The sequence below is a fragment of the Neofelis nebulosa genome, chromosome 15, assembly GCF_028018385.1.
Source record: "Neofelis nebulosa isolate mNeoNeb1 chromosome 15, mNeoNeb1.pri, whole genome shotgun sequence".
Taxonomy (NCBI): Eukaryota; Metazoa; Chordata; class Mammalia; order Carnivora; family Felidae; genus Neofelis; species Neofelis nebulosa.
The window spans coordinates 18,930,480-18,945,224 of NC_080796.1; the positions used below are offsets into that span (position 1 = coordinate 18,930,480).

Consider the following 14,745-nt stretch of genomic DNA (forward strand, 5'->3'; position numbering starts at 1 on the left):
TGTACAATGAAGGTTCGCAGACTATCAGTTTTTCCTGGAAAGAAGACACTTTGGCTTTTCTGTGGGGAAGGAGAACACTGGAGAGTGATTTTATCCAAATTACACGAAGGTGGTGCATTTACAGATGAGTCCACCTTCCAAAACCTGCCCAGCTCACAGGCTAAGCCAGAATAGTTTAATACTGGGTGCTTACACACACATGCACGGCGTCTTCTCATTTTCTGAATATCACGGCATTTTCTGTCTGTTAGAGAATGCTTGGTGTTTACTTGATTTTTCACGATTTGTGGCAGACTGGGTTTGTAGATGAAACCGCAGCTGCCAGGGTGGAACGTGTGAAACAGGAAAAAGCCATTTTCTGGGAACGCTTTGCTAACGTCGCTGTAGAAGAAGCAAAGTGGTCGTCTTTACAGGTATGGACTTTATAGTATGGGTCAAGCTTTAAGAGAAATTCTGCCCTTCTTACTGATAAAAGTGAAAAAAAAACCAGGATGGTTCCTGGCCTCCTATTGAATATCAAAATATAATCACATCGGGGCACCTGGGTGGCTTAGTCGGTGTTAAGCGACCAACTTTGGCTCAAGTCATGATCTCACAGTTTGTGGGTTCGAGCCCCCATTGGCTCTGTGCTGACAGCTCAGAGCCTGGAGACTGCTTTAGAATCCTATGTCTCCCTCTCTCTCTCTGTCCCTCTCCCACTCAAGCGCTCTCTCTCAAAATAAGCATTTTTAAAATATCAAATAGATCTAGAAATGTAAAATTCTGTTTTACAGTAGCTGCTCTTTTAAAAATCACATTTCTTCTTTCCTAGCAGGCTCCACATTGTCAGCACAGAGCCTGGTGTGGGGTTTGAACCCACGAACTGTGAGATCGTGACCTGAGCTGAAACCAAGAGTCGGACATATAACCAAATTTAGCCTCCCAGGCACCCTTGCAAATAAGTTTTAACATCATACTGTCCCTACTCTTTCAACAGGACTTTATCAGTGAAGTGACAAACAGTAGTTTCTGAACCACAGAAAACCAATGAACTCACCTTCCAAGATGCTTAGGCTGATCCCTTGCTTCATTCATCAACCCAGCCGGATAATTCTGGGCAGTATCTAGAAATCACATCTACCTATTAAAAGGCAGAAATCTGATACCCCTAAGGATATTCAGAATATTGTTTTGAGCACTGATATACACATGTATATAGAATCACAGTCCAAATGAACGATATTCTGGTGAGTTTAGTTATAACTTTTGTAAAAAGAAAAGTTTGTTTATAACTAGTCTTCAGGAAAGACTTAGTTTTACAGATTTCAAGCCTGAAAGTTACATATCAGTGTAAATAAGCCCTCAAGAATTTATTATGACCATGGGGCCCTGGATGACTCAGTTGGGTGTCCGACTCTTGGTTTTGGCTCAGGTCACGACCTCGTGGTTTGTGAGTTCAGGCCCCACATTGGGCTCTGCACTGACTTACAGAGTCTGCTTGGGATTCTCTCTCTGCCCTTCCCCTGCTTGTGCATGTTTTTTTTTTTCTCTCTCTCGAATTTATTATGACCTTCCTTAGGAAGGCCGTGATCACAAAAGGTGGCTCAGCCCCAGTTCCCACCCCAGTGCGGTGATGCTAAAAGCCTGACAGTTTCTGGAATTGGCCGTAAAAGTTTCCGAAAGACCACAGCTCTCCTCATTTTATAAACTTAGCATTAAAAAGTAAACTGGAACCATTTAGAAAATTCATACTTGGGGCTTTTTTGTCAGGACAGATTGCAAGATAATCCCAAAGAAACTCACTGGAAATGACTGGATGAGGCAGGCGTTTCTCTTAGTTTCCTTGGGCCCTAATGTTAGTGGAACTAACCAGAAATGCCTTCCCAGAGTTTTCTAGGTGATTGCAGGGGTGGTGGTTCCCTCCTCCCCTGGTGAACCAATGACTAAATAAAATTTGCACATAAAACTTCACAGTTTCAGAACTCCAGAAAGAAAGTTCTTTATCATCTTTGAGATGGGTATCATGGCATTACTTAATGCAGGTTTTTCTCATTTGCCAGCCTTGTGCAAAAAGAGCCCGTCGTGAGCTCCCTGCGGAAGAAGAGTGCGGGTCAGCACTACAGGCAGCATCCGTGGCCTTGGAGGCGGTGGAACTATTACTCCAGAAGTCTCCTGCTCCAGACTGGCTTGTAGTGAAACTGGAGATGCTCCAAGAAAGGATGGATAGGCTAAAACGACTTGTACTCTCAGGTGGCCCCTGAATGGACCGACCCCCCCCCCCCCCCCCCGAATCATCTTTGTCAGCCTGCTCTGTGTTTTGTAAATGAATGCACTGATGGAACTCTGCGTTTTCTAGCACATATAAAACAACTTTTGTAAAGTTGAATCTAGCGAAAATAGTCTTTATTGGACATTTATTTAGAGAACAGGTCGAGGGGGGAGGTTTCTCATGAAGAGCTTTGGTACAACGTGATACATGTGGAACAGTCAGGAACTGCCCAGGTCCCCACAGGGCCCCTCACTCGTACATCTGTAAACAAATAAATAAGCTGCCTAAGGAAACCTCAGCAATCTAAAATCATTTAGATACTTTATAGCTAAAACTTTTTCAGTAAGTTGTATCTCGTAGTAAAGCTTACTCTTTTGTTAAAGAAATGGCACAGAATTAAGCTAATCAGCTTGAATTTTTGTATTTATTTTCTTTACCTCTGGAATTGTCCTGGAAAACAAGCAGTAAATTCAACCTTTCCACGGCTGCTTGCCCTTCACAGAAACTGGCCTCAGGCAGACGCGCCCAGGCCCCTCCACAGGACCGGTGCCCGGGCGCCGCCACTCGGGGGCTCACGCTTCAGTTGGCACAGGCAGGGAAAACGGTGCTTCTGGGTTTTCCGGTCTGCAGAGCCCGCTTTTGAGGTATTAGTTGGATTTTTTAAAGAAATCCTTTGCCCTAAAGTTCCGCCCGGTGTCACCAGTTGTGATCTTCCCAGTTCAGCTCCCCTTCGTCTCCCCAGCCTTCGGACTCTCCCTGCAGCAAGATAAAGCAAACCAAGGGCAGCCTGCTGAAACCAGTCATTTCTGAATCGAAAGGAGCCTAACGCTTGCCTTTCGACGCCAGAACAGACTTCCTCGTGCTCAGTACACTCCCTCCCTCCCTGTGAACAGGAAGCCGAGGGGAGGATCGCTTTGGTTCCAGAATCATAAAGCCGCAGCTTTGTAAGGTAACCTCCCGAGGACCGTATCAATCTAAAATCAATCTGAAGACACCCTATTCTTGGCTTAATCCCTCTCCCCATAAAGAGGTTATCCTGGTCATAGCCAGTGGCCAGTTAAACACTTTGCTGAGCACGCTACATCCTTCTGGGGAAGGAAAGCCCTTGGGTACAGGAACTGCCCGTATCCTCATTTTAAGCAGCTGTGCTCGTCAGTCGCTTCCCTCCCTGGGAAAACGGCAGGCGTGACAAACGAGACCGGGCAACCGGCACGGACGAGGACACCCTGACGCTAGCGACTTGATTTACCGATCCTCACCTCGGTAAGGTCTGCTGCAGCGAATTTCGAGGAAAACTGCATCACTGGTGGGACGTCATCCTTGCCGGAAACCATCATTTCTGTCCTCAGTTCAGGCAAAATGAGAATAGCAGCCGAAGGCTTAATTTCTGGGATCATATCCGCAAACCAGTCCAACTCTGGATCTCGTACTGGCTTCTTTTTCACTTGAATGGTAAACTCCTCTCCTAAACCCAGTTCGGACGGAACCTTAAGGCGTCCTTCTGGTGACACTTTTGGGGGCTCGGTGTGGCCCGGGTCATCCCCACTTGGCGCAAGACCGGCCTTCTGGCACAGGCCGGGTTTCGAAGGCTTGGGCTCTTCAGTGAGTGAAAACAAGGCAGGAATGGGCTCAGGTCCCCCTGCGGCCCCAGGTCTCACAGCGGGGACTCCTCCTCCCGCGTTTGTTTCACTGTCTAAGCTGCTGGGCTCAAAGTCATCCCATGACGCCTCCTCCGTGTTCAAGTTAGGGAGCGGGGACGTGGAGGCATCGCGGGGTTCCGCGGGACCAATCTGTATGCTGACAGCTTTGTTTTCAGGCTCCTCCGGCTCGCTCCAGTCGGGCCACTCCTCAGACTTCTTAGAACTTGATGAGAAGTTTTCACGGTCTCCTGAGGTACTTTTCACATCAGAGAGTCCGTTCATGGGGAATTTGATAGGCTGAGAATATTGATCACCTGTGGCGGTAAGTACAAAAGTTACCCTCATAAAATGTTAAGAGCAAGCCATATATTTAGGAAAAGGTTAACACGCACACAAGGTCTGGCTCTCATTTCGTAGAAATATCCAGGCTACTAAACTGTAGCTACAAAAGAGAATCCCCGCAGAACGTAACAGAACTAAGTTACTCAAATGCTTAACCCGAACTCTGAGGGAAGCACACCAAGCAGCAGGCGGAGCGTCCGATCCTTTCCCAGATGTTCAACGTTTGTTGGCATAACTGTCTATAAACAGATAGAGAAAGGTTCTAAGCCAAGCAGTGTCACCCCCAAAAAAGTGTCATGTGCTCAACCGGACATACCCTCATTTTAAACAGATTTCTCAAACGTGGGCAAGGCCGTGGAGTCTGGTGCAACACGGCCGGACGCTACTCCTAACGCTTTCCCAAACGTAACCACGCCACTCTGTCTCTCACGGAAAACCTACTGCCATCTAACAAAACTGTCCTCCTCGGACCCAATTTGGAGAATGCCGCACCGAAGACCCGTCACCAGCTCTCCTCACCAGTCACGAAGAAATTGTCGGCAGGTACCCTGTAGTCCAGGAAAAGCAGATGAGACCCCAGGTGACTACAAAGTCCAAAGTGATACGAGAAATCAGCCTCAGTATTCCCGAGGTGCCCTTAATTTTCAGAATTTAAAACTTAATACTCAGGAGAACATTCATCCAAACAGTGGAAAAGCTACATAAATTGAGTATTTCTCCCTGTCTGTGTAAGAGTATTGGAACAATCGCTCTGCACATGCTTCTTGCTGCTGGACGTGCTGCCAGAAAAACCCCAGAGGAGGGGTTCTCCAAGATTGGCGCATCTGAGCCTGCTGGCTACAGACAATGACGTACACGGGACAGTATGAAGATACATAAAAACTCCCCAAAGTAAAAGGGCTAAGAAACTGCTTCTTGTTCTAACAGGGTAGGTGAGCAACAGTTAAGAGAAATGGGTGTATTTAACACAGACAAAAGAGAAGTTGCAGGAAGAGAGCATCTTCAAATATCTGAAGAAACACCTGTTACGGAATGGACGCCTGTCCTCCGGGTGCTTACGGACGGGCTGAGTGTCTAAGTGGCGGTAAGGGACTCAAAAGGATTCAAGAGCTAGCTGAGAAGCTGGATTAGACAGAACCTTTAGGATACCTACTTATAAGAGTTAACGGCTTTTGAACACTTTGGTGATTTAAAACCATAATTGATTCTACTAAGAATAAAAGTCCGAGAGTACAAGAACGCCAACGTGAATGTACTTAATGCTACAAAACTATACAGTTAAAATTGGTAAATTTTATGCTATAGACATTCAACTTCCAATTGGGGAAAAAAATTGTTTCCAGAAAATGCAGTCTTTAACAGTTTACCTAAAAGTTCATACTCCACCGTGGACATTGGTCAAAAAGTTTCTAGCAAAATTTTTGGCTTAGTACTTCCTCTTCCTGGAAGGGCCTGGGGTAAGTCATCACAGTGAGGCCTGCCGGGCCCTGCAGGTCTGACCTCTACAAGCCCAGCACCTTCTTGCTTGCTTCTGCTACCATCCTCCCCGCGAGGGCCTACCAGTGTCTCTTACCGATGTTCCCTTCTCCAATTCTCTTCCCTTTTCATAAATCTCACTATTCTCCCATATTCTTAAGTCTGACCATATAGGTAAACTGCAAGGGAGCAGAAGGAGGAAAAAAAAGTCCAAGGGTACCCTCCTATGGACCTGCTCCTCCCCAGCATTCCCCCATGTTGTTCAGAAGAAGGTCCACTCTTAACTATAAACTTGAAATGCTTCAAAAAATGAAATGCAGGCAGTCACCAGGGCTCGGCAGCCATCTTGGATGAAGAGCTCAGCTAAGTCACTGAAAGTCTTTAGAAAAATCTATTTTAATAAAAATTCATCCCGGGGCACCTGGGTGGTTCAGTCGGTTAAGCGGCCGACTTCGGCTCAGGTCACGATCTCGCGGTCCGTGAGTTCGAGCCCCGTGTCGGGCTCTGTGCTGACAGCTCCAAGCCTGGAGCCTGCTTCGGATTCTGTGTCTCCATCTCTCTGACCCTCCCCTGTTCATGCTCTGTCTCTCCCTGTCTCAAAAATAAGTAAAACGTTAAAAAAAATTTAAAAAAAAAAAATTCATCTGTTCTACTTTGGTGCCTTTTCGGTTTCTTACTAAGATTATAGGTCAACAGTTTATAGAAAGTCCACAATTAGGAAACTGCATCCAATAAATAAAACAGATTGGAGTGGGGACTCAACATGCAACAAAGCTGCCCTCGGAGACCGATGCCCCCAGCCTTATCCCAAAACTGCATCCCAAAACCCTTCCTCCCCTACAGATTCCTCTGGTATGAAATATAAATAAATCTCTCATTTGCTGTTTGGTGTACTCTGCTTGAAAACAAAAAACAAAACAAAACTACCTGGTACCACACAGACTCCATTCACTCAGCGTGCTCCAAACATATCCTAGTCAGTGAGCGAGCAGCTTTGTCACCCTCGAGTTCCTGACTGACAATGATTTATTTCATCAGCACCAAGAAGAGTTGGACCTATCAAAACCTCAGGAAGCCAGCATTGCTTTAAAAACCCTCCTGGAACCACAAGGAGATACCACCTCCCCCCTGTCATAATGGCTAAAATGAACAACTCAGGAAACAACAGATGTTGGCGAGGATGCGGAGAAAGGGGAAGCCCTCTTGCACCACTTGTGGGAACGCAAACTGGTGCAGTGCTCTAGAAACCAGTGTGGAGGTGCCTCAAAAAGCTGAAAATAGAACCACCCTACAATCCAGCACCTGCACTACTAGGTTATTTATCCAAAAGACACAAAAATGCTGACTCAAAGGGGCACATGCACCTCCATGTTTACAGCAGCGCTATCGACAATAGCCAAAGTATGGAAAGAGTCTTAAATGTCTATCGACTGATGAATGGATAAAGAAGGTGTAGTAAATATATACAGCGGAATATTACTCGGCGATAAAAAGAATGAAATCTTTTTGGAACTAAAGTATGCTAAGTGAAATAAGTCAGAGAAAGGCAAATATCATATGATTCCACTCGTGGAATTTAAGAAATAAAACAGATGAACATAGGGAAGGGAAGGAAAAATAAGATAAAAACAGAGAGGGAGACAAACCATAAGAGACTCTTCAATACAGAGAACAAACTGAGGGTTGCTGCCAGGGTGTTGGGTGGGGGGAGGGGCTAAATGGATGATGGGCATGAAGGACGGCACTTGTTGGAATGAGCACTGGGTGTTCTATGTAAGTGATGAATCACTAAATTCTCTTCCTGAAATTATCATTATACCATATGTTAACTAACTTGGGTTTGAATTAAAAAGTTAAAAAAATAATAAAATAAAATAAATAAAAAAATTAAATTAAAATAAAATAAAATAAAATAAAAATTCTCCTGGCATGAGAATTAGAGAATAGTCTATCTGATAGTTCTTTTCTACTGTAACGTTTTCCGTGCTAATTCACCATCCGTGAGAACTGAATCAGAGATCCGCGTTTCCTAACAAGGTCACCATCCTATCAGGGTTGTATCAAGGAACAAAGAAGCAATGCCGTTGATATAAAATTTTTATTCTTGACTTTTTACAATCTATAAAGACCAACAATTATTGCTACGTGCCATGTAATATCCAATTGGAATATGCCAGAAATAAGTATTTCTTGAAGTTCTTAAAAATCAACAGCTACTTACCTAAGAGGCCATCAAAATCAAAAGGACTTAAACATCTAGTGTTGTTAAGAGCTGCTACAACCTTTAGAAACTGACAGAGAGTATCCATAAAACTTTAAATACATTCTTTGACCCAGTAGGTCTACTTGTGGGACCTTATCCTCTAGCAATAAAAGGCAAACTACATCAAGATACAAGTACAAGGACATCTACTGCAGCAATGTAGTGGTTAAAAATCCAGAAATGAAAGCAATATCCATCAACAGGGAAATCACTAAATGAAATGTATTCAATGAAATATTAGGCAGCTGTCAAAAAAGTGACATTTCTACGTATTGACCTGGAGACGAGTCCCTGAAAAGGCACTACACAAAAAAATTAAGTTGTAGAATTGGGCACAGTATTTTCTCATTGTTTTGTTAAAAAATCTGATATGTGGGTGTGCGTGTGTGTGTATACACAGATACCTGTGTATCTTTATGGGCCTAAGAAAAGGAAGAAAAGATTCCCACTAAACTATTAAAATTGATTACCTTATACACCCAGAAGGAACCGGGAGAGGGAAATTATGCTTTCTTTACAGTTGTCTCTATCCTCCGACTGAAGACAACCCACCTGCCTTACTTGTATAATGTTAAAAATTTCGTTAAAACCACAATATTTAAAATAAAAAGCTAGCCCATTTAATCATTCTTACCTTCTGGGGAAAGGTCCACCATTTTAGTAAAACTTGGGGCAGTGCGTTTGAAGATCTTGGTTCTTTCACCTCCCACAACCACCTCTGGTCCAAGTAAGGACACCAGCACTGCTAGGCTATGAAGAGTAATTGCCACAATGGAATCACTGGTATCACGCAGGCCCAGCAAGACCTAGGAGTAAATCAGGTGGTAAGTGTACACGACCACACGGCCTGTCTTTTTCCCCATAAACCAGCACCTGGGCTGCAATCAGACCACGCTCGTTCAGATGACTTCATTTCTTACACACGTGCTCCGAGTCGGCAGCTGTCAAACTACTGGTGGGCAAGGCCCAATAGGTCCCCCTCCCAATCAATCACAGACCCACACATTGTAGAAAACACAAAGCAAAAATAAATCTATTGGAAATCGCATAAAATTATTGTGTTGAATTGCTATGAAAGGTTCTAGGCTTGTTCATGATGCCTGTCAGCTCCCGCCCCAGGACCAAAGGCAGCTGAGTGCTCTGGAGATCTCCAGTCTCTTAAGCCGACAGCACCCAGTACTCCCAGGAGGCCTCCCAGCAAATACCAACCAGGTCTGACCCTGCTCAGTGTCAGATCGGCTAAGACGGGGTGTTTAGGGTAGTATTGCCGTAGAGGATTTTCCAAATTCTTGGGAGAATCTAAATACTCCAGTCAAGGGGCGCCTGGGTGGTGCAGTCGGTTAAGCGTCCGACTTCAGCCAGGTCACGATCTCGCGGTCCGTGAGTTCGAGCCCCGCGTCAGGCTCTGGGCTGATGGCTCAGAGCCTGGAGCCTGTTTCCGATTCTGTGTCTCCCTCTCTCTCTGCCCCTCCCCCGTTCATGCTCTGTCTCTCTCTGTCCCAAAAAATAAAAAAAAAAAAATTAAAAAAAAAAAAAAATAAATAAATAAATACTCCAGTCAAAAGACACTGAGTGACAAGAGTCCAAAACTGTGGCAGAGGGGCTAACTGCAGACACCTAGACTGACCAATCGTTTAATTTTTCTAGTTTCTAGTTTCCTCATTTATCTAAGATCAAGACTTCCAGCAAGACTAAGATGATGTTCAGGTCCAATGCTAACAAATCAGGCACGTTCTCAGAACAAAGCTGTACAAATAAAGTGTTTCTTTCACAAATGATGAGAATTCCATCAAGTAGGCTAACTGTACAATAACAAACCACCCAAGCCACAAACCTCAGTCATCCTCAAGCCTCTCCTCTCTCGTGAGCAGCTGCGTCCTACCCTTCTACCCTTTATATGTCCCTCTCCCATGACCACTGTCATATGTCCCCCAGACATTGCCTTCTCTTAGCTGGACTATTCTAACAGCCTCCTACCTCCTCTCCCCTCCTACAGTCCATCTTCCACACTGCTACCAAAAGGAACTTTCTAGCACATAAAAATCGGCCAAGCTATTCCCCTACATAGGACAGAACTCCAGTGAGAGTCTTCACGGTCTTTCACACGCTGAAAACCTACGCATTCTTTGACCTCAGCTCAGGGCCAATTCTGAGACGTAGGAGGACTCCTCTCAGAGAGAGGATGCTTCGTCCCTCGTCTATATGTTCAGAGACAACTACATCAGGGTAACAATTGCTGCTGCAAATGTAAATACAAAGTGCCATGTTGTGCTTGCTTGGCCCTAAAGCCGGCCAGGCCCCCGTGGCCCCCCAGTATCCATGCCCTATGCAAACCCACACTTAATGAACCTCAGCTGACTTCTGCGACTCGCTCGAACCAGGAGAACATAACAGAAGTGACACTGTCCACTCCTAACCTATGCCTCCAGAAGGCTGCTCTGGCACTTCTGGTAGCCCCGGGCAGCCCTGTAAGGAGTCCACCTCCCTCGCTGGAGATGGGACGAAGGGGAACAGAGGCCCCGAGACATCCTGAGACTACGTGGGGAGAGAGACCCAGCCATCCCCTTCAAGGTGTCAAGGAACCGTTTTGCGTGCGTCAGCCTCAATGGGCCCCAGGGGACTGCTCATCAGCTGACATCATGTGGAGCAACAGAATTCCCAACCTGAGCCCAGTCAATGCAAAGAATTCTGAGAAAAAAATGACTTTTGGGGCACGTGCATGGCTCAGTCGGTTACGCATCCGACTTCAGCTCAGGTCATGATCTCATGGTTCATGAGTTCCAGCCCCACGTCAGACTCTGTGCTGACAGCTCAGAGCCTGGAGCCTGCTTCGTATTCTGTGTTTCCCTCTCTCTCTGCCATTCCCCTGCTCATGCTCTGTCTCTCCCTCTCTCAAAAATGAGTAAATGTTAAAAAAATTTTTTAAATAAATGTTTTAGGTACTAAGTTTTGGGGTGGTTGTACAGTAACAGGTGACAAACACCTATCTTTCCCACCTCCCAGCTCCTTGAAAGCAAGGTGTATTATATACCCCTATGGCCCCAGGACCTATGCACAAGACCTGGCATAACACCAGGCCTTACAAATAATTTATAAATAAATTAATCTCATAGGAAAACAAATTATTTGAAAGATACCACATGGCTGACAAAATCTTTTAAAACCTCATACTGAGGGAGGGGCCAAGATGACGGAACAGCAAGGGAAGTTTTTTTTGTGTCTCTTGTCCCTGAAATGCAGCCAGATCAACACTAAACATCTTGCACACGTAGAAAACCGATTTGAGGGTTAACAAAACGATATGCACAACCTGAACCACAGAACTCAGCAGGTACATGGTGCAGAGAGGTGAGCTGGGGGAGAGAGAAGCCGCAGAGGGCAGGGAGCTGTTTTTGCTTGTGGAGAGAAGAGGAAGAGTACACAAGGGACTGAACAAAAAAGGGGAGAAAGGAGAGGGTTTAAATTCCATTAAGACTCTAAAAAGGGGGAGCACAGAGTCTGAGGCTCCACAGCTCAATACCTGGCGGTGCTGTGGTGGGAAGGGCGAATCCCCAGGGGTAGAGAGTGTGGCCCGAGGATGCCACGGGCCACAGAAGGAGAGGTGGTTCCCCTGCTGGGAGGACATTTGGTAGAGGCTGTGTGGCCCCCACACAGGCAAAGGTGCCACCGGACCCTGGAGAACCACATTCACTGGAACAAGGATGATAAGGGGGAAGCCCGGTGCCAGATGTGCGTTGTGATTTTCCATAATCACTGAAACGCTGCTACACCATCACGTGAACTTTTTCTGGGGCAGGTGGGCACACGGCCATTGCTTGGTGAGACCCTCCCTCGGAGGGTCAGAACAGGTCAAAGCCGAAGTCCCTCAGAAGTGAGGGGTTGGGAAACACAGCCACCATCTGAGATAAAACTCAGGAGGAGGTGCCGCTTGGCAGCCTGATGGCTTGGTCAAGAACAGTATAAAAGCGGGGAGTGGACAGAAGTTGGAGACAAATGAGGCTTGATTGCCAGTTGGGAAGAACACAGAGTTCTGATACTAGAGACAGGGTGAAACCGGGTAGCTGGGTTATGCCATTTTCATCTGACCCGCACATGCGCATACATGCCTACATGAGCCAAAACAATCCTCCCCAGTAAGTGAAGCAGTGCCGCCTAGTGGAGAATGGAGCCGTTACACTAAGCCCTGCTCAAAAGGCAACCGCACATTTGAGGAACACCAAGAATCTCTCCGCCTGCTTAGTTTATGCACTACAAACTTCATAGTTTGACTTTTAGGGGAAACCGATGTAATTTCAATCATATTTCAGTCTCTTCACTGATCCATCTATTCAATCTTTTTTTCTTATTTTTGAATAAAGACAAAACATTTATTTTTGTTTTCCATTTTTATTAAAAAGATTTTTAACTTTTTTCTACTACGTTTTTTAAAATTTTTTAAATTCTATTTTACTTCCATCATTTCATTTTATTCTATTTCATTGTATTCATTATATCTAATTTTCAAACGTTTTCCTTTTTTTTTCTTTTTTCCTTTTTCTTTTCTTTTCCTTTTTTCTTGAATCTACCAAGCTCCTTTAAACAACCAGACCAAAATACACTTAGGATCTAGCATTATTTGATTTTTTTGTGTTGTTTTTACTTAAAAAAATTTTTTTTTTACTAATTCCTTTTCTTCCTTCAAAATGATGAAATGAAGGAATTTACCCCAAAAGAAAGAACAGGAAGAAATGACAGCCAGGGACTTAATCAACAAAGATACAACCAAGATGTCTGAACCAGAATTTAGAATCACGATAATAAGAATACTAGCTGGGGTTGAAAACGGATTAGAATCCCTTTCTGCAGAGATAACAGCAGTAAAAACTAGTCAGGATGAAACAAAAAATGCTATAACTGAGCTGCAATCTTGAATGGTTGTCACGGTGGCAAGGATAGATGAAGTAGAGCAGAGAATCAGTGAGATAGAGGACAAACTTATGGAGAACAATGAAGCAGAAAAAAGAGGGAGACTAAGGCAAAAAAGCACGATTTAAGAATTAGAGAATTAGGTACAAGGTTTATGTGAGCAAATCATAGAGGAAAGCTTTCCTAAACTGGGGAAAGACACAGACATCAAAATCCAGGGAACACAAAGGGCTCCCATTAGATTCAACAAAAAACTAACCATCAACAAGGCATATCATAATCAAATTCACAAAATACTCAGACAAGGAAAGAATCATGAAAGCAGCAAGGGAAAAAAAAATTCCTTAACCTACAAAGGAAGACAGATCAGGTTTGCAGCAGACCTATCCACAAAAACTTGGCAGGCCAGAGAGGAGTGGCAGGATATATTCAATGTGCTGAATTGGAAAAATATGCAGCCAAGAATTCTTTATCCAGCAAGGCTGTCAGTCAAAATAGGAGAGATAAAACATGTCCCAGACAAACAAATATTAAAGGAGTTTGTGACCACTAAACCAGCCCTGCAAGAAATTTTGAGGAGCATTCTCTGAAGGGAAAAAAGATGAAACAAAAAACAAAAACAAACAAACAAACAAACAAAAAAGACCAAAAACAACAGACTAGAAAGGACTAGAGAACACCACCAGAAACTCCAACTCTGAACACAACATAATGGCAATAAGTTCATATCTTTCAGTACTCACTCTAAACGTCAGTGGACTAAATGCTCCAATCAAAAGACATAGGGTAACAGAATGGATAAGAAAACAAGACCCATCTATATGCTGTTACAAGACACCCACTTTAGACCTAAAGACACCTTCTGATTGAAAGTAAGGGGATAGAGAACCATCTATCATGCTAATGGTCGCCAAAAGAAAGCTGGAGTAGCCATACTTAGAAAATCTAGATGTTAAAATAAAAGAGTGTAACAAGAAATGAAGAAGGGCATTATATCATCAAGGAGCCTATCCACCAAGATCTAACAATTGTAAACATTTATGCTCCAAATGTGGCAGCAAACAAATACATAAATCAATTAATCACAAACATAAAGAAACTCATTGATAATAATACCATAAAAATAGGGGACTTCAATACCCCACTTACAACAATGGACAGATAATCTAAACAGAAAATCAAAAAGGAAATAATGGCTTTGAATGACACACTGGACCAGATGGACTTAACAGATATATTCAAAACATTTCATCCTAAAGCAGTGGAATACACGTTCTTCTCCAGTGCACATGGAACGTTCTCCAGAATAGACCACATATACTGGGACACATTTCAGCCTCAACAAGTACAAAAAGATCGACATCATACCATGCATATTTTCAGACCACAACGCTATGAAACTTGAAATCAACCACAAGAAAAAATGTGGAAAGATAACAAATACTTGGAGACTAAAGAACATGCTACTAAAGAATGAATGGGCTAACCAAGAAGTTAAAGAGGAAATTGAAAAGTACATGGAAGCCAATGAAAATGGTAACACCACAGCCCAAAACCTCTGGGACACAGCAAAGGCGGTCAGAAGAGGGTAGTATATAGCAATCCAGGCCTTCCTAAAGCAGGAAGAAAGGTCTCAAATACGCAAACTAACCTTACACCTAAAAGAGCTAGAAAAAGAACAGTAAATAAAACCCAAAACCAGTAGAAGACGGGAAATAATAAAGATTAGAACAGAAATCAATGTTATCGGAAAAGAAAACAAAAACAAACAAAAAAGAAAACAGTAGAGCAGATCAATGAAACCAGGAGCTGGTTCTTTGAAAAAATTAACAAAATTGATAAACCCCTAGCCAGTTTGATCACAAAGAAAA

General features: G+C 43.9%; 2 protein-coding genes across 12 annotated transcripts in view; one reads left to right on the forward strand and one right to left on the reverse strand.

The window, feature by feature from the left end:
* Positions 1-2,541, forward strand: part of FIRRM (FIGNL1 interacting regulator of recombination and mitosis) — a 46,682-nt gene extending 44,141 nt beyond the window's left edge. For both annotated transcript variants that reach the window (XM_058701508.1, XM_058701509.1), the window contains 2 exons: positions 294-413; positions 2,040-2,541. In XM_058701508.1, the coding sequence (XP_058557491.1) occupies positions 294-413; positions 2,040-2,240 (321 nt within the window). In that variant the 3' untranslated portion in view covers positions 2,241-2,541. The remainder of the gene's footprint in view (positions 1-293; positions 414-2,039) is intronic.
* Positions 2,366-14,745, reverse strand: part of SCYL3 (SCY1 like pseudokinase 3) — a 41,332-nt gene continuing 28,952 nt past the window's right edge. For all 10 annotated transcript variants that reach the window (XM_058701520.1, XM_058701521.1, XM_058701518.1 and 7 more), the window contains 3 exons: positions 8,604-8,775; positions 3,508-4,202; positions 2,366-3,004 (listed from right to left, as the gene is read on the reverse strand). In XM_058701520.1, the coding sequence (XP_058557503.1) occupies positions 2,945-3,004; positions 3,508-4,202; positions 8,604-8,775 (927 nt within the window). In that variant the 3' untranslated portion in view covers positions 2,366-2,944. The remainder of the gene's footprint in view (positions 3,005-3,507; positions 4,203-8,603; positions 8,776-14,745) is intronic.